Consider the following 24458-nt stretch of genomic DNA (forward strand, 5'->3'; position numbering starts at 1 on the left):
TGGCGTTTGCGATGACAAGACCTGTTTGTTAAGTTGTAAGGCTTCCTCCGCTCCCTCACTTGTTAAACGAACTCTGGAGGAAGGATGCCACCGAGACACGACAATATAATAAATGTCAGGGATATCCGCAGTGCCGAGATCAAATCCTTGTCCCCCAGATAATCATTTTAAATTCGCACAGGGGGAGATTGATTTTTTTTTAAGCCCTTTATTAATTGCTTCCTCGATTATTATTTTTTTCCCCTCCTCCTGTGGAAGCGTTAACTCTGGTGCTGGGGGCACCTTTGGATTAATTAAACGAATTTTTAGTGTTTTAATGTTCTGCTAATTTTCACAACAGTCCCACACTCCCCCGGAAAAGAAACAATGGCCCCTTGCTCCAACAAGGAGCTTGCTTTGGTTGCGATTCAGAGCAGAGGGTGGCGTGATGATGGGCTCTGATTATCTCAAACTCGAGGCGAGGGAACGAGAAGGACGTAAAAAGCCAAACGACCAGAAGACAAAATTCCTCCAAACACCGAATAACCCTTCGCGTTAAAGCCCGAGGAGAAGAGACAGAAATAAATAGATGGGAAGTCGACTGACTCCGCGTGGGGATCAAACGGTGCGGAGAGGCGCTGGAAATGCCGGCGCTGTTATCTGGAGACGAATTTCAGGCAGCTATTCAAGCGCACAGAATAATAATTATTCCAGGAGTACAACAAAAATAACTGCAGCCTACCAAGAACAAGACGGGGAAATTATTGCCACTTCTATGTTAAATCCAGCAGGATTAAAAAAAAAAAAAAAAAAAAAAAGGTTTAGTGCTCTATTTGTCGTGTACACACTCCCGTGTTAACAAGCTACCCCTCTGCTGCATGCAGCAGGATAGCTCGATATCCACAGAAACATTTTAGATTTTAATTTCCCCCTGCAGTACCTTCAGACAACATAATAACAATAAACAAGGAGACAAGATCCTGCAATGTTCACACGCATCTGGAGAGACTCCTTACCATGGATACCCCCCAGCCAAACAACCCACTCCAAATCCTCCGAGCACACCGACACGGATCTCCGAGGCACCTCGCAACTTGTTTAGCTGCAGCACACGTCCCCCTCCGTGCACCCACCCACCCACCGCCAGCCAGAACAGGCAACACTTTTAAAACAGCATTTTTGTTCTGCCGATTATTTTGACCGTTTAATTAAGAGAAATTAGCTAAATAGAAAATCAGGTAGAATTTCCAATGATTACAACAAATGCACATCTCCGGCTTTTTATTCATTACCTTTTTTATTGAACACTCATTTTCCTTTCCTCTTGACAGCGATACATTTAATTGCAGGAGCTCAGTTATTTGGTTAGCTGTGGGTCCGTTTTTACTCACAGTGTTGCCACGCACAGGATGTCCTTAAAATCAATTAATTCTTCCTCGACTCGCATTTCTGCAACCCATTTACAGAATGTAGATACCTATTTTCATGTTTTCCTCTTTCCCCCTCCCTCTCTTTTATTCCCCTCTCTCTCTCTCTCTCTCCCTCTTCCTCTCTCTCTCTCTCTCTCCCTCTCCCTCTACCCCCCTCTTTTTCACTGTTGCCTCTTTGCCTCCCTAAATCAAGGTGCAAAGATGCCAAAGAGTGATGAAATGAAAAGAAAGCCAATTGCTGGACTGAGGTGGGGGAGATAGCTGCTCGGAGTCCGCCTGCGACTATGGAGCAGTCAGTAATTGCTGGAGACAGGGAGAGCTGGGGGTTGGGCTGAGGTAGCCATGTATAAATAGTGTGATCTCAAATTGAAAGGCATAAATAACAGCAGGAGTGATCTAACCCTATACAGCCCATCTTCTACGTGCAAAAACAGCGTGTGGAGGACGGCCACATCTCCGACTGAAAACAAGTGGATCTCTGTGGATAAGATCACCGGGCAGCCATGGAAGAACTTACGGCTTTTGTATCCAAATCTTTTGACCAGAAAAGCAAAGAGAGCAGCAGCGGCAGTGGCAGCGGCAACAAGAAGGAGACGATCACGTACAGGGAAGTTTTGGAGAGTGGGTTGGCTCGCTCTAGGGAGCTTGGAAACTCTGATTCTAACCTGCAGGACATGACCGAGAGCAGCAACCATTGCCCGGTGCATCTTTTCAAAGACCACGTAGAGAGCGACAAGGACAAACTGAAGGAGTTCAACACGGGCAGGACAGCGGAAGGTAAGAGCAGGGCTGGGAGCCCTCCGCCCCGCGCTTCTCGCCGGCAGCCCCGCTCCCCTCCCCGGCCGCCCCTGGCTCTCCGCTGAGAGAGAGCTGGTCCGCTTGGGCACCGCGGCCCCGCTCCGGGCCCCGGCGGGGCCAGCGGGATCGCCTCCCGCATCCTGCTTCCCTGCTGCGGTCACCTCCCTCCCTCGGCGGCGGGGACACAGCCTTGGGAACACGTACTCCTGCATGCAAAACGTGAGCGTAGCCGTGAAAAATAAGTCCCAACTTCGGTCCTGCCCCCCCGCCAGCCCCCGTTCACATCCGAAATCGATCCGGTGCGTTAGGCGTTCTCTCGCCTGGGGGAAGGGGGCAGCGCAGCACGTCAGACGTTTTTGTCTAGCTGTGTATTTTTGTACGAGGAAACCTTGTCCGGGGAGTTTTAATGCCTTAGGAGACCTGTTCTTCCTGCTTCCGGGCCGTCAGGATGCTGCTGCTGCTTATTCTGGGACAAAGCGGGACGTGGAGAGGGCTCTTTTTGGACATTTTGTCTTGGGTCGGTCAGCCTGTCCTACTCAGGGGCTCCGAGCGGCGGGGACGAGAAGCAGGAGAGGAGCCTGGCTGTGGGGCAGCTGCCCGGACCCGGTGAGACAGAGCATCGCCGCGGCCAGAGGCACCGGCCGGCCCGGTCCCTCGGTCCCTGCCAGTCCTCTCACCTGGGCCAGGGCAGCACGGCACCCTGCCGACCCAGGGGCAAAACGCCATCCTTCCTTTAAGCAGCAACAACAGCAACGACAATTTAAAAATCCCGTATTTTTTAAAGCAAGACAACTAAAAATCCGGCACAGGCTCACAGGGGAAGGAGAGAATTAAAAGGACGGGGGGATTAGAAAGTTGAGAAAGTGTCTCTAGGCAAGTTAGACAGGTGGACCTGCCTGGGGAGCTACTGGCTAGCTTGGGGTAATAAAAACCGGTTAATAGGTTGGGGAACAACAACCAGCCTTTCAGCTGTTTCCTACTGTTTGATCTTGTTTAATATAACACTGGGAGATTTAATTTACAGCCCAAACTTTTATTTAATATCCTCCCCTTTCTACCTGCTTCCCAAACAGAAGAACGGGGTATAATCACGTATTAGGGTACCCATATTTCTGCACAAGCCAGTACCACTCAGCTCTGCTTATTTTCCTTCTCTGGTCGAGAGATTGAAAAACAAGATTCAGTTTAAGGGAATCATTTGCGCAGGAGATGATTTAAAAAAAAAAAAAAAAAAAAAAAGGAAGCAGGGCATGCTTCAGAAATTAAAAATAGAATGAGAAGGAACGAAAAACCCCCCTCGACTATTCTCCCCTTTCCTCGTGAATCGAAATTCAGGCTTGTATGTTTAGCTAATCTAATCTACGGAGAGGGGCTGGGGGTGGGGATGGAAGGGAGGAGTTGGAAAGAGCTGAGATGCTTGTGACAGTTTAAATTCATGCCAGGTTTCAGTCTAATTTCAACTGATTCGGGCGTGTGATTTCGGTCCCACCGATATGCTAGTTAATATTTTATACCTATCACGGACATGCTGTAGCCTCGGAAAAGAGACAGCTTTTGAACGCGCCTGATTTTCCCTAGACATTTGCTGGGTTAGCACCCTCGTCTTTTCATAGGGATTCCCTTTACAGCAGAAATGAGAACAAAAAGCCTTTAAAACCAACCAGCGAATATCTCCATCCGGAGGCCAGACCCTTCCCAAAGTTTTATGCAGCCCGGAGTACCAGCCCGGAGTACCAGCCCGGAGCCCGGGGGAATGTTCAGGGCCAGGGACAGTTTTCATTTTGGGAGTGAAACGAATCCTTCGTCTTGAGTCCGGCCTTACTTAAGCCCAGATGCTGTTCAGGACGCTTTGTTTCGTTTAATTAACTTACGATTTGCAGCTTACAATTTGCATTTTGGGATGCCCCTAAGTATATAGGTTAATAAATGTTCATGTGCACATTTCTCTGCGTGTGTGTACATACGTATGTATGTATACAGTACCTGGTGAGGAAAAAGGGAATTAATTCGGGATCGTCCGCAGATGCGACTCTCCCCACATCCACACCACCCAGGAGGTGAAGCACGACAAAGGAGGCAGTGAGGACAGGCTCGTCCCGGGACTCCGCCGGTGCCCGCGCTGGATGCGCACCCGGCGGGGCGCCCCAGGCAGGCAGGGGATCCCGGGGAACCGGTTCAGCCTAAAGTGCTGTCCCTCGCTCCAGCATCTGTTCCTCTTTTCCTTAGCTGGGTTTGAAAGAAGGACAGTGCCTTAGGCCTCCTAGCATTAAGGAAAAGGGGAGCGGGGGGAGGAATAAATAATAAAAACGTAGGAAATAATATGCCAAAGCAAAAGAAATTTCCCTGCCCAAGACAGAAAAGGGGAACTGTTTTACCCGCTGCCCCCACAGCCTCCCCTCTGACCGGGACAAGCATACTCAGCGGCTGCCTCTGGTCGCAAGCTCTCCACGAGCCCTGTTGGAATCCCGGAAGGCTGGGAGGGTTCCTGCTGTTTCGGAGGGCTGGGAGTGACCCATGGCCCCGGAGCCCTCTGTCCCGCACCGGGCCCAGGGCACCGCCGCCCCCGGGGTTCCGAGCCGCTGGCAGGTATTTTGGGGGAAAGAGGTTGGTAAGGAGGAGAGAGACGGGCAGACTCCGTCTTATGCCCAGGAAAAGTTTCTTCCACCAGACAAGTAACTATTATCGTGGCTTCAGCATGATAGCGGTAGGGAGCTTCTTGCACAGCCCTCTTTGGGAGAAAACGTCGCCGGAGAAATCCCCTTCCCCCACCTCCTGCCACTGCCTGGAGGTATCGGGGGGCCGGCGGTTTTCCTGCCAGCCCCTTCCCTCAGCTGCCCGTACCGACGGGCGGCACGGCTTCCTCCTAGCCCTGGGAGGAAAATAAAATGATATTTATCCGTATAGATTTTCTGACAGGGCATCAGACAGGCAAGGCAGCGCGGCTCCCTTCCTCCTCCGGCCCTCGGGCGAGCTGCCCCCTGCCCGGCGCGGAGCTTGGAGCGGAGCTCAGCCCCTCTCGCCCCTCCGGGGCCTGCCCGGGGACCTCCTGCCCCCCGACAGCTGCACCCGCAAGTTGTGCTGAGTTTGGGGACGAAGAGGGGAGGAGGGAGACCCCTGTGTGAGAGAATTTCGAAGAGGTGCAAGGGGAGGCTCAGCGTCGTTTTCTTCTTCCCCCTCCCGGCAGGGATCTACGAATGCAAAGAGAAGAGGGAAGATGTGAAGTCAGAAGATGAAGACGGACAGACTAAGCTTAAACAAAGGAGAAGCAGAACCAATTTCACACTAGAGCAGCTGAACGAGCTGGAAAGACTTTTTGATGAGACTCACTATCCGGATGCCTTCATGAGGGAGGAACTAAGCCAGAGGCTGGGACTATCTGAAGCTAGGGTTCAGGTAAGAGAAAGGCTCTGTTCCTGGAAGCGCGCTCACCTCGCTCCCTAGCTGCCGGCGGATCCCAGCACAGTGCCCCGTTTCATGCGGAGCGGGGAGGCGAAGGCAGAGGTGACACGTGTGATGGGAAAGCTGTTTGCAAGTCTGCTGTACCTGTCCTGCCAAACAGTTATTCTGCTCTGGGAATATCTGCCCGTGTCTAGCATTTCCTAGGAAGGCGGTTTAAAATTTTTTTTTTTTTGGTATGTGTGTGGGGTAGGGTGGTTGGGTGGTGATAGTGTTGACAAGTCTCTAATAACTGAACAACTGCTTTGGTTTTTTTGTTGTTTTCTTTTCTTTTTTTTTTTTTTTTTTAAATTTATTTTTCCCTTTGCAAACGTGCCATTTACTCCTTTAATCCTTACTTTCTTCCCGCTTTTTCTATTATGGGGAAAAAAAAAAGAGAAAAAGGCCAGAAAACAATCGCCTGAATAAGGCTAGACAGTTTGGGTGCTGAGGGACGGGATTAGCCAGAGCCGGGGGAAAGGTGCCGGCTCTGATTCGCACAGCAAGCGTATGAATGCATGCCACCCCATCTGGTGGAGGTTCCCCCCGTCCCTCCCATCCCGCTTCAGAGACAGCTAAATGCCAATTAGACTTCGAAATCTTGAAAATAGATCCGGGTTGCTGTAGTCCTGTGGCCACCAGAGCTGTCTGTTTGGGTGGCTCTACATCGATTATTTTAAAATTGGATTTTCAGTTTGATGTAGAGGAAAAATACTCCCTCTCCCCCCAAGCCAACTAGGGAATGCTTCCACAAAACAGATGTCATATTAAAAGAAACAAAAACCCTCAACCAAACAAAAAAAACCCCAACATAGAAATAATTAACAAAAATCTACCTAGAAAAAATAAGATCAACCTGTGGCTCTATAAGCAGGCCCAGAGCTGGAGAAACTCGAAGGAAATATCTTTTTGGATTAAAATACTATGCCTGGCCTAAGAGACACAAACCTAACTAAAACTCAAGAGGAAAAAGTCACCAAGGCAACCCCTGCACTGGACAGAACTCTTTCACACCCTGGAGATAAGAGATGTACATGTATATCTGCCTATAAGAGTGTGCGGGTGGCTGCTTTGGCACGGGTATGGCTCTGTGGGCATAGATGGAGGCCTCCACGCCTTGACCTGACCCCCGGGGCACAGTGGCAAGAAATACTCCATCCCCGAGCTGGAGTGGGGAGAGGGGTCTGTTTGAGCCCTTCTTTCAGCATGGAAAGCAAGCAGACAGCATACTGCTCAGCCAGCATTTGCCTGAGCAAGCCACTACCGCACTTTAAACAACTGTCTCCTGGAGGCAAATCCTGAAATCAATGGAGTACCTAAGTTGCTTTCGGTTTTTTTTTGATTTATTTTTTTTTTTTCCCCCCCCTTTTTCTTTCAAGGTTTTATTCTCCCCTCAGCTCCTGTGACTCTCAGTACAAACCAAGCAGGGCAAGGGATGGTGCTGGGCATATGACTTAGGAATGGCAGCTTGCAGGGAATATTGTAGGGGTTGAGAGTGCTGCTGGCCTACTTTCTCCTGGAAGATTGATCTAACCACACCATATAAATTAATGAAAAGATTAAACTTTTGCTGAAGGGGACATCAACTCTTATGTCATCTTCCCAGATCTTCTTACTTGGGCTCTGTAATATCTTTCCAAGGCCTTGATGTACTGTTTCTATAAAAATAAATTACTTGTAATTGAATTCTGCACTCTTTCTTTCAAGTACTTTATTACTGAGGAGCACCTTAACAGGATGTTCATAGTTACAGGAAAATTGGTGCTTCAAGTGCTAACAGATCTTAAAACAGCACATGCACCCCCCTAAAAAAAAAAAAAATTAGAAAAAGCCAAACCAAAAGTATCAGGACAAGATTATGACAGAGATTTAAAAAAAAAATAAAATGTATTTAATCATTTTATAAAAGAGGTTTGTGTGGATTTAAGAAACCCCTATACATAAAATAAGTATCAAGAGAAAAAAGAGGAAAAATGAGCAATTAGTTAGGAAATAAGCAGAGAGTTAATATTCATCAATAAGTGGAAGCAGAAAAAAAAAAAGGCAGAAAAGGGAGAGGTTTGTTGTTGTTTTTTTTTCCTAATACTTTCGGAATTGTTTTCTAATTCCTATCTGAACCTCTTGTCCCTTGCTGTTAAAGGATATAGTTTCAATTTAGCGTGGAAATTTGCTGTAAATAAATTGAAGCTCCTATGGTAGCTAGTCCTTATTAACCTTTTATTTTTAGTGTTGTACTGGAAACTCATATCACCCAGCTGTCAGGGTTATAATTGAAAGTTATGAGACCATAGTGAGGAGCAGGCAGTAATTCAATTACAACAAATATCTTTGGGTTTATGGTGCAGGGCTAAATTAAATGTCATTATTCACTGTCTCTAATGGAAATCAAAAGGAAATCAGATTAGAGCATTTGTGAAAGAAATCACTGAGTGATCCTTAATGAAGAAATAACTGTCTAAAACAGTGTACTGTGCTTTACTTAGCATATTCATGACTAATTGGAATTGATCGCGAATCACACCAAGCCTGATTTATTATCGCTTAACGCAGTGGCTAATTCATCACTTTTATTCCTCATAACCTTATTTTTTCGTAGCTAAAGGGAAAGGGCACTTCGTTTTCCAGATTTAAATATAATTTCGGTTTGAAAGATGTTCTGATTTTCAAGAGAAGTTGTTTAAACGCTGCTTAAATTTCTTCTGACAATTTACACTGCTTTGGCGAGGCGGGGGAGGGGGTGGGGGGCATGGGGAACACGCACAAGGAGATTTCCTGCAAGGATTTACCACGGGGAAAAAAAAAAATATTATTGTCGCTACAGCTCGATAATATTTTGTATGCTGGTATTTAAATACATATGTACATGTGTATAAATCCCTAACGGTCCAGTTAAAAGGAGAAGCGATGCATGCTGTTGATATTTGCGTGTTGCTGGTAGGGAGAAATAGGCTTGTGCCGCGCTGTGCTGGGCAGGGCAGCGGAGCGGCTGCGATGCCCGCTTAGAACTGGGAGGGTTGCGCTGGAGACAGCCGTCAGAGATAGGAAATCAGGACTAGTGGGTGGGTGGATGGATGGATGGATGGATGGATGGATGGATGGATGGATGGATGGGTCTGGCTGTCTGTCCGTCCGTCCGTCGGCTGGTCTATCTGTCCGCACCCGCGGCGCTCCGCAGTCGCCCGCTGCGCGCTTCCCCCATAGACATCCTAGGCAGGAAAAATGGTGCGCTAAATCAGAGAAGGCCAATTCCTACTTAAGAAAATCACTGAGGTACCCGAGGTAATTAATGCCTTCGGAAGCCTTTCTTTGCACTAATTACTCCGTTGTAAATGACCATCATTAAGGCAATTGAAGAAAGCTTGAAGGGAAAATTTGATGTAGGAAGTGCAGTTAGTATTAATTAACCGTATGATCTCTTGGCAAGTGCAAGAACATCAAAGGTTGTAGGTGTTTACTTAGCCACAAGATTTTATCAGCGCTGAAAGTCAATGTTTGTCCATATTCGGTAGGTTTTGGTGTAAAGATAAGAATCCCCAAAATATTTTGGCCCGGGTTTCTGATGATGTTTTGGGGAGAGCTGTTAATCGAGCACGGTGGAAGGGGAAAAGTAATGAAGGTCTGAAATGCCCCTGGAAAAAGAGGCACGGGCAGCGCAGTGGCAACTGCAAAGTTCTGCGATTGTTTGAGTGAGAACGGCTGGAATTGGGATAGCATTATCGAATTACAGGCGTTCCTCGGCTAGGGGCATTAGCACTTCTTTACATCCCAGCCTGCAAAGGATTTTTTTTTTTTTTTTTTTTTTTTTTAACATTTAGGGAACGGGGAATGTTTCAGACCCTTTCGGGAAACTTCAGTGTCTCGCATCTTGTCGGAGATGATCAATTTCAAGCTCCGCTCGGGAGAGGGCAGGAGGTCCAGTCTCTTGGGGGCCAGACCCCGGAGTCTGACCTGGCCCACGCTGGCTCTTCCCGGGCTGCTTAAGAACTAGGAAGGGTTCGAGGGTCCCATCCGTCCTGCGGGTGGTCTTACTGTAAGTGTCACTCCAGACGGGTGGCAGACAGACCGCCACTGCCTGCCCAGGGGACACGGGGCCCTCCGAGGCTCAGTGCTAGGCGGCAGGCTCCCGGTCTCTCCGGCTGCCAGGGCGCTTCCCATCTCCTAGGTTCAACTGAGGGACCGCGACAAGGAGCAGGAGCTCCCCCACGAATACCCCACAGCAGCACAGAGAGGAGCTCACTCCCCCTGGGCTCCAGCTCGTCCCCTCGGCTGCTCCCGAGGGGAGACCCCAGCAAAGCTGTGCAGCCACTCGCCTCACCCCTCCCATCCCTAGCTCCCGATAGAATGTTTTCTTAGCGGCTGCCTAGGCCACCTCCGTTTTTTGGTTGTTGTTTTGGTTTTGTTTGTTTTTTCTTTTCACAGGTCTGGTTCCAGAACAGGAGAGCGAAGTGCCGAAAGCAGGAAAACCAGATGCACAAAGGTGGGTTAGGGGTGCGGACCGGCCGGGGGTGGCGGCCTCAGAGCCCCGGGGCGCCTTCGCCACTCACCCGGCCCCGTCTCTCTCCGCAGGTGTGATCCTGGGAACCGCCAGCCATTTAGACGCCTGCAGAGTAGCCCCCTACGTGAATATGGGAGCCCTGAGGATGCCTTTCCAACAGGTAGTTAGCTCCGGTTTTATTTTACTTTCCCTCAGTAAGCTCCGACCCCCATTCATTTGCACTGGAGGAAGCCGGACACGTTTACAAGTGCCATTTATATAGAAGTTGGCACGTATTAAAAACAGGCTGTAAAACTTCGTGAAGGAGCCCCCGCCCGGCTTTCGAGAGCTCAGCGCTCTTCGGGACCGAGCGGGGGGTCCCGCGGCCCCGGGAGGCTCCGACGGGGCTAAGGGCCCCTCGGCCGCCGTGCGATGGGCTGGCACACGGGGGGGCTGGCACACGGGGGGGCTGGCACACGGGGGGGCTGGCACACGGGGGGGCTGGCACACGGGGGGGCTGGCACACGGGGGGGCTGGCACACGGGGGGGCTGGCACACGGGGGGGCTGGCACACAGGGGTCCCGGCACACGGGGGGGCTGGCACACAGGGGTCCCGGCACACAGGGGTCCCGGCACACAGGGGGTCCCGCAGCCTGGCCTGGCCTCCCGGGGGCACATCGCCTGCCCTCTGCGGGGACGGCCCGGCTCGGTCCCGAGCAGCCCAGGGGGCTTTGGTCCCCTCCTGGCGCCGGAGAGCTCTGAGGGAGGAGGCTCTTGCACCCGATGGGCGAAACCGCGAGGGGGAAAAACTATGCGGACCCTTGTGCTGTAGTTCCCCTCCTCATTCCCGGGCGGGCTGCTGGGACCTGTCCTTTCCCGATGGATGCGACCGCTGCGGAGGTGGGGAGCCTGCTCCCAAGTGCTCTGCCGCCCTTTTGGTCAGCCAGGACAGGGGCAGTGGCGGAGCGCAGGCACCGACGCCACTGCGGGGCCCGGGTCCATGCCCCAGCGAGGCGCAGCCATCCGGGAAAGGCCGCTGGGGAAAACCGGGAGGAGGGTGATGAAATTCCGTTCCCGCTTCTAGCCGGTTGTAACTCTCCCTCCCTCTGTTTTTTTTTTTTTATTTTATTATTTTTATTTTTTTTTTTTTTTTGGTCAATTAATCGGGGAATTGATTTTTTTTCCAGCCCAAAGGGACCCTCCACCACCTTCTCCGTCTCGGAGACACGTGGAGCTGACAGATTAATTGTATTGATTTTTAAAAGACATATTTGGACCAAAATAATTAAATACATAAATAAACTCTCCCCCACTCCTCCCCGAACCTACCCGAAGCTGAAATCTCTCAGTCAACCCAATGTGTTTGTGTAGATCTAGAAAGCTCCAAAGCAAACACTCGCTGGGTATAAAAGGGACCCATGGCCAAAGAGTTTTTAGCAAGGTATAAATAAACATCCCTGAAAAAAAAAAAAAAAAAAAAAAAAAAGAGGGAAAAATATTAGCTATTTAGCACTTGTTGGCGCCCGTGCTTTGGGCCGTATTTATTTTATTTTATTTTATTTTATTTTATTTTATTTTATTTTATTTATTTTTTATTTATTTAAAACCACCAGGAGGAGGGTTAAGCGTGTCTCTGTGCCCTTGCTTGAGCAAGGAGCGGAGCTTTGCCTCCCTGACTGCGGGGGGGAACTCCGCTCCACAAGTTGTTCTTTCTATCCGCCGGGCTCCGGGGCACGCTCGGGCTTGGGGACGCGTGGCCTGTGGCGGGCTGCGGGGCTGTGTGCCCTGGCTGTGGGGCTGTGTGCCCGGGCTGCGGGGCTGTGTGCCCGGGCTGTGGGGCTGTGTGCCCGGGCTGCGGGGCTGTGTGCCCGGGCTGCGGGGCTGTGTGCCCGGGCTGCGGGGCTGTGTGCCCGGGCTGTGTGCCCGGGCTGTGGGGCTGTGTGCCCGGGCTGCGGGCTCGGGGCTGACGCCGTGTCTCTGCCCCCGCGCCCAGGTCCAGGCGCAGCTGCAGCTGGAGGGCGTGGCCCACGCGCACCCGCACCTGCACCCGCACCTGGCGGCCCACGCGCCCTACCTGATGTTCCCGCCGCCGCCCTTCGGGCTGCCCATCGCCTCCCTGGCCGAGTCCGCCTCCGCCGCCGCCGTGGTGGCCGCGGCCGCCAAGAGCAACAGCAAGAACTCCAGCATCGCCGACCTGCGGCTGAAGGCCCGGAAGCACGCCGAGGCCCTGGGGCTCTGACACGCTTCCCCCGAGCCCCCCATCACACCCCGCCCCGGGTGCCCGCGGCGGGCGGGCGTGTGACCCGCACGGACCGCCGCTCTGCCCCCCCGCTCCTCCTCATCCTCCTCCTCCCTGGCTGCAGGGCGAGCAGCGAGCGCTCCGGCCGCCCTGCCGCCTTATCTCTTTTTTTTTTAATTTTTTTATTTTATTATATATAATTTTTTCGGGGGTTTTGTTTTTATTTCTCTGCCCTTCCCCGAGGTCTGCGAGCGCCGCTTTGCTCGCCCGCTCGGCCCCAGGGACTCGGCGGCCGGGAGGTGCCGGGAGCGGGGACGCTCCGCCCGCCGCCCAACCGCGGACACGACACACGCGAGCGGCAAACACGCACCCGCCAGCCAGAGACTCCTCGGAGGACAAAGTAGGTGGGAGGAGAGAGAAAAGAGAGCTTAAAAAAAAAAAAAATCACAAAAAGAGAAAAAAAAAAAAAAAAAAAAAAAGAGAAATGAAATGAAACGATCTCTAAATTATGTTAATCTGTGAACATTGGGGACACTTTGGATTTTTGACCCTGGCAAAAGTGATCGCTCCGGCATAACGTCATCTGCTGCTGTCAGTTTTGCTACCTTGTGCATGTGTCAAACTAAACACGTTTTGAAGATCAGAAATATATTAGAACAAAACTAAACAAAACAAATAGTAATAATAATAAATAATAAATCCTTGGGGCTGGTCTCCATTAAAGATGACATTTCTTTGTTGCCAACAGTATTATTTCACTGCCATGAATCTCTTCCATCACTGAGGAGCTGCTGCTGCTGCAGAACTGGTTTGAATTTAAATGTGGAATTTCAGATCTGAGGCAAGGCAGGTTTTTATTTTCCTCCTTTTCTTTCCTAAGGAAAAAAAAAATTAGCAGCAATAACAAAAAAGTGTGTGTCTCAAATGGCTATGTCCTTTGAAAGGAGAAAAAAAAGAGACTAGAATTTACTAATTGTTAGTGATAACTTGAAAGATGGGAACAATAAGAAATGCACCTGTTTTGCCAGAATTACGTGAACTCAAAGAGCTGTATTGTGCCATAGAAACAGGTCAGTTTTTCATTTTTTTCCCCCCCAAATGCCTAGATCTTTGAATCAGAATCTCACTGCTTTACAGGATGTAGAAAGGATGAATTATACAACAAAGATGGACATATGGTTTTAAGGCATAATACTGATGCAGCATTAATTTTAGTGAAATGCAATTAAGTGCAGTAAAGTGCAATACTGTAAATATTATAGATTAAAAAAAAAAATAGCAGTACTTATTCAGTTATTAACCAATTCCGCAAAATCCGTAACTTAAATTCTTTATGCTCAGACTGGTGCATTGCAGCTCCTTGCCAAAATGACAGTCTGAGTCTTCTAGGAACGGATAAAGTTATATGTATCACGTATGGGAAAAGGTAGATACTATGATTTCTAGTCAACTTAATGTGCCATATTTCTGGGAAGCAAGCTGAAAATTCTGTAAGACACTTTCACATGGTTTTAAGTAAAAAACAAAACAACAATAAACCCAAACAAATTAAAACAACCCATAGAAGAGTTCTGTAGAAAAGGACAAGTTCAATGTTTGGCCATTTAAATTTTTGCCAGTGATTTGGACACCAAGTATTAAGCTAATTCTTGAGCAAAGTAACTACTACAAATCCAGCGAAGGATGGAGAGCAGGGAAGTCTTTTAAATTATATTACCAAAGTGTCTGGGTTTGCTGACCCTCCTCCCCAGTTTTACTTTTTCCTGTTATTCAGTTCTAATTAGGTTTGGGGTTTTTTTAAAAGTTTTGCTGGGGATGAGAGAGGAAGGTACAAATAGTGGTCTTGTCTTCATCTAACAAGATAGTTATTTGTTGCCTTTGCTACCAAGGCCTGTGTTGATGGAAGGTTATACTCTGAATAGCACCATTATTAGGCCTGCTTTTTATGTCTCGTTTAGCAATCCATTACTAGTTTTGGCTTTTGCTGATATTTATCAAATCCAAATATTACTGTAGGACAAAAATTCATGCTTAGGATAACTTTTAGAGACTTTTCTTCTTATTTTTTTCAATTTTTTTTTTTTTCTTTTCTCTTTCAAATTTTGATATTTTCTAGCAAGCAAAATTTCTGGAATGTCCAATATGTGCAGTTTCCCTTCTATTTATTATGTGAGAAGTAGTTAATATCTTGGATTTGCTGGGACTGATAAAAGTTGCCTGCCTTTTTTACCTCTCTGTGAATGTCTAGTACATTTATATGGAAAGGCCAAAATAATTAGGTAACATTACTAGCTGCTGAGAAGTACAGACCAAATCTCAGGCAGCTAACAATTTCTTATTGAAACAAAACATTGTCTGGAAAGTAAAATGATATTCACAATGATGTACGAAATTCTGGCTAGAACGAGAAATATTTGGAGTGGTGCTAGCACTTCTAAAATGCAGATCTGAAAAATAATAAACATTAGTACAAAGACGGTTTAGGCTAAAGTAACCTGCTGTACTGGACACCTACAGCCATTGAAGGAGAATTAGATACACGGTGTTGAAGACCAAAGGCATGGAGCTATAGATTGAATGGGGACTGCTTGTTTTCTGTACCTCTAATCTGATTGTTAGCCTTTCAAATCCTCTTATGAGAATCTGAGAGATTACATGGTTATGTTGCAGTCCTGCACTGGACTTTCAGAAAGGAGTGATTTTTTTACCCTCAGATAATTCCATAGAGTGAACTTGTTGAAGCTGTAGCATTGGGATATGAATTTTCTCAGACATCCGAGTGAGATGCTGAGAAGTGGTACTGACCTCAAAGTGTTACAGGATACACCTACAGTATGCATCCACCTTGTATGGGAAGGAATAACTTTTTGCCTTTGTTGTTCTACTAGATACAAACGCAGCAAAAAATGCCTGTAGACTTCTCTCAGAAATTTTACTTCTTTATGGTATTCAAAACGCAGTGGCAACATGAATGCAATTCCCTGCTAAGATGAAACAAGGCTGGTAGTGTAGCATACATCTTTCCAGAATGAAATCTTTTTACTTTTTTTCTGAGTTCTTTCAATGGATGTCTCAAGGACAGTCTTGCTCTCTGCCACAGAAGGGAAAAGGTGGCAAGATTTATCAACTTAGCATGCTTTGAAGGAGGTACCACAGCTCAGCCTGGGGAGAGGGCCAGGGTGTTGCTGGGCATCTACGAAGGTGATTCATGCTGCTCTTGCTTTTCATTCAGTATGAAAGGAAATGAAAAGGTGCACTGTGTAGGGGCTGTTGTCAAAACTGGTTTTGCTATGCTGTTTTGAGTAGGCCAATTGCATTAGTGCAGGTGTAAAAGCTTTGCCTTGTTTTGGATGATGCAGGCAGGTGACCTCCTCTTCTTGTCGTCTTTACATCATTGGAAAGAAACGAGGCATCCTACCTGGCCTACCATGTATTGGACTGTACTTTTCTCTAAGTGTAAGTCACTGTGGCTCCATTCACCATGTGGTGCTCCAGTGATCCATACAAGTTGAGTTTTGGACCAAAGCATCTGCTCTGTTAATGTGTGGTCTCTTTATGTTTGTTTCTTTGTTTTATTTTTGTTCTTTAATTGTTTTCTTAAGTTGGTTGGAGGTTGAAGATAACGTAGTCATGGTCCTGAGATGCTTTATTAAAGTTTAAAAGTTTTGTAATTCTTTGACATGCTCAGGCGTGCCAAGCCTCATTAACTGTCCACCATCATCAGCCTGATCTTTGTGTAATCTTTGATTTGAGAAGTGTGAGATTTCCAAGATCATCAAAACAGCAGCCACTGAGCAGAATTTCCTTGGAGGAGGAAATTGGAGGAGGCCTTCATTTAGCATATGTGGATTGCTAAAGTATCTTTCTCAGAAGATTGGTCTGCTATTTGAAAAATAACTTGAATGAATGCCAAATGAATAATGACGTTTATAAGCAAGACTATAAAATGGCTTCATGCCTTAAATGGGCCCCTTTATAATGGAAAGATTAGATTCTGTGGGGTTTTTTTTTCAAACTGTCAAACAAGTTAAAGTAATTCATTCATTTGTACCAAAATAGCCAGTTAACTCCATGGCTCATTTTTATTGACTTGGAAATATGTGAAAAAAATTATACTGAAAGTTTTTTTTGCTTTGTTAGGGTCATATAGATGTAGTGACATTTTGGTTAATATCATAATACTTAGCACTTATATAATGTTCATTTGCAAAGCACTGTATAAATGTCTGTTATTTAATCCTCGCCCGTTATGAACTAGGTAAGAATTATTGTCCCTCTTTTTGTAGAAATTAAGGCATATAAATGAAGGACCAGGTTCCATCACCCATTGTCAACTGAGTATGATTACTTTTGTTTTTGTAATGTAGCAACAACTCCCGGATCATAATCTGACATGAGCTTTATGGTGGTATACAAACTTTTATGTAGCCAGAGCTGCTTAAAATTTAAACTGTATCTGACTTCAGAAAAAGTTTTAAAGGGCGCATTGAATGTGTTTTGGAGTGTCAGAATGTGCCTGTGTGTTATTTCCACAGAACATGAAGTTACTGTCCAATTCTCCGACCCTGTATGTCAGTGGGAATTTTGTTTGATTCAATGGGGCCGAGTTGTGTCAGTGCTAAGACTAAAACCAAATTTCCAAGTTCCCAACAGCATGCACAAATTGCTAGGAAACTCTGATTTCCCACTTCCCCTACTATAAATTTTTCACACTGACCGAGTGTACAGATGTCAATTCTTTGCATGCTTTATCTGCTATGTCTTTTAGTCCTATGTTTGCCTATAAAATAATAATAAGACATGATTTTGAATTGACATAACATTGACACATTGGGACTGTTGACTCAAATCAAATAGACATGTAGTAGTACAGAAATCCAGATCCCTAAGGCAAACCCAGGTTATGGATTTTTTTTTTTGGTGATGAATAATACGCATGTTTTCTGCTTGTTTAAATGTGCTAAGCAAAATTATTTTTTTTTAAAAACAGATAATTTTAGTTTTTGGAGGCATTATTGTTTTGGAGATGGCAGGCCTTTTTTCCCCTTCAGTTTGAGGAAAACTTTCAAAGCATAGGAAAAATAGATTACACATCTTTCTTAGAAATGTGTTTATTTTTATAATATCTAATATCTAATGATCCAGGTGGTGTCCTTGTTACTGCTAATTTTACACAATTCTATAAAGTGCACACAGCCAATACGGTTGGAATTTTTTTGTGTTCCTGTTTAAAAGGATAGTTGAAGTGCCCCACTTTTCATCTGTAAGCAACCTTCTCACCTCATTATGTTGTTTTCTTTCCCTGATGTAACAGCATTTTCATGGCAAAAAAAGTTTTCAAACAGCTGTGGATAACATGGTAACAGCTTCTCATTTGGTCCTTTGAAAATCTCTACTGATTGCAGTTAGATGTGATAGGGCTGGAGAAGGCCTGGTACTGCTTGGAAACTAAAACAAGAAATAAAAAGTAGTGCGATGTGCTACGGAGTGTGATCTCCTCTCCTTCAGAGACAAATAGAGCCTTCTGCCTTTAGCCTCGTGCTTGTGAAATGGCATCTCTAAGTCACTTCTTTAAAAGGTACAACATGGGCCCTGTCAATGTAATGCTGTGGCTGATTTTATATTGGTTATTTTTGCTGGCTGGCTTTTCTAGGCCAGTCAGTGGAAGGCCACAGGCTTTGGTGTTCGAGGCATTCTTCAAAAGGGGTGTGATGACAGATATCCCTCAAATTCTTACTCTTAGACAGATTTGATACTAAAAGTTGGTTCCTAATTTTAGTAAATTTGCTGATTTCCAATAAATAATTGAAACATAATGTAGTTCATACACCTTATATTGAAAATTGATATATAACTAAAATCAGTTGAAGAATGTAGAAAATATCAGATTTTGAAGCTGAAGATATTTATTGAAAGACAATACTTTCATGAATCTAGGCTTATGGTATGTATTAATTACATCAAAGACAGGCAAATATCTCTGTTTTTTGTATTAATGTATGTGGATGTTTTATTTATTTTTTGTTTGAAAATTCTAAATGTGTATTATTTTAATTATGTTGAGTGTAAATTTGACAATGCTTTGCATTTATTTTTATATTTTAAAACCCTGTTGCTTTTGCAAAAATATGAGCAGTCAGTATGATTTGCAGTAACATAGCATTATTTTGGTTATCTACTCACAGTGTGTCTGATTTACAGACATTTCAGGGATTGCTAAACTGAAACAAATGAACAAAAAAAAAAATCTTCAAACCTAACTCATCTTAAAAGGTTGTACCCCTTTGCTATTGTGGAAGAGAAAAAGAAACGAGCAAAGAACCTTTTTTAGGTCTCGATTATGCCAGCATGCTCCTACATGAATTCACCAAACATGTTGAGTTCCATTTTTGGAGTGTATTATGTTGAATCACATGATATGAATGTACATCTTGTAAAAGTGAGATATGAATAAACTTATAAATATTTGTAGTCACGTGTTAACGGATACTCAGAATAACTACTACCAAAGGGAATATGAATAACAACGTATTTCCCCTTGTTAAAACAGAGCTTTCTCTTCTGAATTTAATACTTTTTCAAGCATTTTATTCACTTTTCCCTTGCAAGAAATCAAAGCTGTTCATCTTATCCTCTAGTCATCTTATTTCACTTACAAGTCTCTCATTGGCTTTTATGCAAACTCTACAGAGCAAGTTGTGGCTTAGTGATGGTTAATTAATTTTGTACCCATCTAACAATAGTATGATTTGTTTTGTTTTGTTTTATTTTGTTTGGTATCCGATTTTTTTAAAGGGGTAATAATTTTTCCCTGGTGTCAGAAGGAATAAAGGAGCCTTCATAGTGGAACATCCTAGGGATTGTATGTGATGGCTCTGATCTGTTGTCTGTTCAAGTCAATAGGAAAGGCACTACATCAGCCTTTTATTTTTCAGGGGATTAAGGAGTGTTTTCCATGTCTGCTTGTTGGTATGCTAGATGTAATTTTCTCCTGTAGTTTTATTCTTTCTAGTTGTAATCCAGCATTCTTATCTTGAAAAGTATATTTAGGGAATCCGCTAGGTCTCTTGCACAACTTGTTTCATCAACAGGAGCGGAGCAAACTGTGCTGGTTGGAAGTGTTTGTTAGGTCTGTGAATCAGATTCTAAACTTCCAAACTAGCCACAAGAGTCAGGTTAGACTTGTCTTATTTGAAAGTCAGTTTATCTGACACATAAGTGGCATTTAAACTTTTTCAGCCTTATGATAAAGGGTGGTTTCATATCCCAGCCCTTCCCACCAGTTCTCCCAGAATCTCTTTGTTATTTATTGTCTGCAGCTGTTTGTGTATGCTGAAGTCAGAGCATGTACATAGCTTTTCCAACCTTGCATTTTCTGCAAGTATTTGCATTTATTTGAGTTCTGACATGGAACATAACTGGAAAGCAATTGGTGCAGTATTCCCACATTTGATTACTGTTTTTCTCTAAGCCAATACCACAAATTGACATCCTGTTTTTCCTGTCAATAACTATGTAAGAGACAGGCTATTATAAGAAAATTAATCCTTCCTTTTTTGTAGCTTGAAGATCTATGGTTGCCAGCAGTACATACTGCAAGGGTTATCAGAAAAAAATACAAAGTGTAACAGTGTGTATTGAAAGATTGGCTTCACTAGAAGACTGTACACTAGCTATTTATGAACAAATATGCTTTAAGTCTTTTATTTTTATCTACTCATATTCAGTTTACTTGTTGAAAAGAGCAATAAGTTCTTTTGGCAATTTGTTTGTTAGGAAGAGAATTTTTTTCCTCTCCATTTTCATTAATTAGCATGTTTTTTTTCAGTGGCTACTTGTTGTGTTGCTTTATGAAATCATTGACAGATCTGAGGGAAGTTTCCTCTCTCTTGTCTTTGGGTATATTTTTATTCTTCTTTGCAGAAAAAATTAGTTTTATTTCCAAAAAATTCTTACTTTGACCTTATAGCGACCAGTGTTTTTGGCTACAGTCTCTAGATCTCTCTAAACTTAATTTGATAAAAATAAACACAGTAACGAATTCCTCACAAATTGTCAGTTAAATTTCCTTTCTTTCTTGAGTAGCTTCTCTCAAACTCTTATTTTTTGAGCTGAAACATCTGAAAAGAAAATTATGAGGAGCTACACAGAAACAGGGCTGAGTATCTGCTGGCATGAACACCCTTGGACTCTGGAAATTTTACCAGTATGTGTGGTTCAGTCCTATATTGCCTGCATATCCAAAAGCCCACTTAAAGTTAGAGAGAAATCTGTATAATCAAGTCAGCAGGAGCTACCACAGAAAGACAGAGTTACATTCAAGGACCAAATGTAAATTACTAGAGATTGGATAACAGAACAAAAGGAAATGTATGTAATTTCATTTCCCTGAATCAAATACTCAGACTTCATTACCAATATGATTAAGGGTAATGATCCTACTCTTACATTTAATTGCTGGTTTATAATTGCTACCAAGAGGCTATAAAAATACAAGGTCAGAAAATTTGATCCAAAAAAGGGACTTAATGCCTCACTCTAAAGTTAGACTTCAGAGGAATTTAGGCACTTAGTTCCAAAACCTTAACACAGGACTCTTGGCTACATCTCAAACTCTACCAAAGCCTGAGGGCTTCAGGTCCTTTGGTTCCACATTTAATTTCTGCATGCGCCTTGTGTTCTACTTGTGTGTGTGCCTGGCACCTGACAGATCTCTGTGGCTGGGAGGCTTGCTCCCTTCCTAGCCTGATTGAATTACAGAAATTAGGCATCTGTTTCATTTGCTTATCTTCAGAGCTTTTCAGCCAGCCACATCAGAACTTGTCAATGGAAGCGAGCAGATACTTTAGGCAAATAGACCTCTGGTGAGTATATTAAGGTGTTCCTTAGAAGACTGACTCAGGTGTAGGCACCCTCTCTGTAGACATCTCTCTTTGGGAAGATGTGTACAATTCCATGACAAGTCTCTTCCACATGCTTCTTTTGTGTCTCCTCCTGTGCACAAAGGACAGCAGTTCCACTACTTTGTTTTCTTTAGAGGGGAAGATTTCTTTTTACACAGTGACTCAGTGACTGATATATCGGCACAGGACTCTACAGTCTGTGTTTTCCTGACTTTCTTTATCTGAACAGATGGAGCTGCTGAAAAATTAGAGCTCTTGATCCTGGAGAAATACTTTGCAGAACAGTGCAGACATGGATTACTTGGGCATAAGTGTAGCCCAAGACTGTAGCTGATGCCACTTTGATGGCATATCAGGCAAATGACCTTTCTGCTATGATTTTCAATCTAGCTGGTTTCCCTGCTGGGATTTCTGACATTATAGTACACTAAAGAGAAAATTGTTTTTCTACATTTTTTTTTTTTTTAGGAAAAGAATGATCTTATTTTTTTCCCTGGGTGGGGCTCAATACTGAATTTGAATATTTCCTAAATATATCAGCTATGCACAGTAGACTTCCTAGATTTCATGAATTCAAATTTTCCTCTCTTTCAGGTTACAAACAGACTTCTTCAGATAGGGGATTTAGATGTACTTAAACAAAAAAAAAAAATAAAAACCTAATCACTCAAAACTTGACAGAATTTTACTTGCCACAGATACAGCCTTAGAGTCTTTAATGAAGCAATCTCTTATGGTTCCACCTACCATGTACGTTCTTGCCACAGGACCCTTGCTTCAGCTGCTGCATGAGGTAAACTCTGCTCAGGGAATGAAATGGGATGTGTAGAGAGGGAAGACAGCTTCTAGGGGTATTCTCCTCTTGTCTGAGATGCCAGTAGCTGTCTGTATGTAGATGATGAAGGAAAATGGCAATAGTGTAAGTCTAGCTTTATCATCTGCACAGTTAATGATCATGCAGGAGAAGTGGATCTAACCTGCTGCAGACTTCCAAGCTGATACACTGAAGGCAGGACATTTCCAGGATATCACTGAATGTGTGGCTTTGTGGATGTTAAAGTCACAAAACCAGGAGTATGATTTACAGAAATGCTTAGTGTTGATTGTTGTGACTCTAATTAACACAAGCCATGTAGGTTTGGGACTTCAGGGGAGGAGCCAGAATGATGTGTCAGTGTAGGTTCATATCACTGACTTACTGTCTTACATCATGCACATCATTGTGTCTTTCTGCTTCAGCCTATAAAATAGGTTTAATGACACTCTCTTAATGTGTACATAGGAATGACACTCTCCTAGTGTGTACACAGGAGGATTGTGACCATAAATTCATTAGTCCTTATAGTACACTGATATACTAGTTTTGGGAGCATCAGCACAAAACCCATGAGGCAACAAGTAACTCTATATTCAATGCAATGTTCAGAGGACGTGCAGTAAATAAAGCATGAGGATAAAGAGAAATATTGGGCAACTTCTGTATTCACTGAACACTGTGCACTGAATAAAGCTGGGGTTCCTGTGGAAAAAAAAAATATATATATATATAATTACAGAATGTATCAAAATGTATATACACATGGGAGTAGAATCTGATTGCACAGTAAATGCCAGTAGTGGCACTTCCTGACTTTTGGCTGTTAAATGAATTAATGAACACTTATTTTTTTCAGCTTTAAGAGCCTTTTCCTTCAGCATTTACACACATGATGTCTGTAGTTATCCCTTTTCAAATCAAAAATAAAAAGCTGGAGTGCATACACTGTAGAACCATTAATTCTGGGACACTGGACTCTCTTCTGAGTCCTAGAGGTCACTTGATTCACAAAAGAGCCTATGCTCATAAGAAGAGAAAGATTGTTATGGTGTCTGAGGCTTACACAGCACTTGGGCAAATGGGACATCCGAAGGGGTGCTGAACTCACTGACACCTAGATTCCATTTTGTGGGGATTTGAGCCCACTGATACGAGGGAAAGTTGGGAGAAAGAGCTTTACAGCCTCTTCTGATCAGACATCAGTTAAGAGGCAGGTTCCCAGCTCACACAGGCTTCCAGTGCAGCCTGAGTTTATGTGCAATATTAACGGACACAAAAAGCTCACAGATAATAATTGTGGCCAACAAACTGCATTCATCTTAGAAAAAAATTGTATTTATACTTGGGAGAATTAGTCCCAGTCCTCTTTTGTTTTCAGCACATCCAGATGTATCCCAGTGTGAACCATACATAGTGAAATGTTCTCCATCATCTCTTGTCTTCTAATGTTGATTATATAAATGTTCAGGATGCAGAAAACTCAAGGCTGCAAGAGGAAGCTAAACTAGCTCAAAGTGAGGGAAACATCTGGGAAATACAGCAGCTGTACCAATCTGAAGTGGTTTCATTAGATGTGCAAGCTCTAACCTGGCATTGGAGGGTGAAATGAATGAATGTTTTATCGGTGGTTGACAAGTAAGGGCTTTATTCAAGCGCTAATTTAATTTATTTTAGACCATGTTTGCCAAGGGCTATTAATGTGTATGGATATTTGTGGATAAATAGACTTTTCTGCATATCTGAGCCTTAGGACTATTGTTCATGACAAGAAGTTTACAGGAGACACCAGCCATTATTAATAGATTGCTTCTGCTCCTCCTTTAGTTACTGTCTTCGCTGTAAAAGGAAGGTTGTAATGTTCATAAAGTATTGTACCATTTCTCAGTGTGGTAGAATTAGGATAGAGTCTGATTTTTGGGGACTGTTTGTTTCTGGGACCCTGGTAGTTTTTATTTAGCATTTGAGACTTGCACTTTTACAGGGATGCAGAGCTTTCATTGGCTAGTGATGGGCAGACATGATTGCAGCTATGGATAGATGTCCATGCCTTTGGAAGCCCAGGTTAGAGAATACGTGGGAGCCAGGGCTTCAGCTAGGATGATGTGCTCATGGGAGCCCTTTTACTTATCAGAGAGGCACATGATTCATGTATCAGTGCCTTGCCATTGTTTGTCCCTTCACCCTTATTGCTAAAGAATTGAATATGGAACATTTGGAAATGTTGCATTTGAAAACAAGTCATGTCTGAACCTTGAATGGTGTCTAATATGTTTTCTTTGAGAAGGATTCAGCATTTTATTCACAGAGAAGAAGAGGGAAGAGATTTTTTTACCATTTATATTCTCCTGAATAAATTATACTCTAGGAGATAATGTGAAATCTG

At 44.3% G+C, this 24458-nt stretch overlaps 1 protein-coding gene and 1 long non-coding RNA gene across 2 annotated transcripts; one reads left to right on the forward strand and one right to left on the reverse strand.

Annotated features, from left to right (window-relative positions):
• Positions 1 to 1518: 1518 nt before the first annotated feature.
• SHOX (SHOX homeobox) lies at positions 1519 to 14856 on the forward strand. Its single transcript, XM_086880683.1, has 5 exons — positions 1519 to 2186; positions 5392 to 5600; positions 10062 to 10119; positions 10209 to 10297; positions 12110 to 14856. The coding sequence occupies exons 1-5, from the start codon at positions 1913 to 1915 to the stop codon at positions 12353 to 12355; spliced, it is 876 nt and encodes a 291-aa protein (XP_086736809.1). The 5' UTR covers positions 1519 to 1912; the 3' UTR covers positions 12356 to 14856.
• On the reverse strand, positions 6792 to 10468 carry LOC147654067 (uncharacterized). Its single transcript, XR_015284400.1, has 2 exons — positions 10187 to 10468; positions 6792 to 8848 (listed from the first exon to the last, which is right to left on the reverse strand). It is a non-coding gene; the product is annotated as an uncharacterized LOC147654067 (long non-coding RNA).
• Positions 14857 to 24458: the final 9602 nt, after the last annotated feature.

Source organism: Cyanistes caeruleus, chromosome 3 (genome assembly GCF_971803275.1).
Source record: "Cyanistes caeruleus chromosome 3, bCyaCae1.hap1.1, whole genome shotgun sequence".
NCBI lineage: Eukaryota > Metazoa > Chordata > Aves > Passeriformes > Paridae > Cyanistes > Cyanistes caeruleus.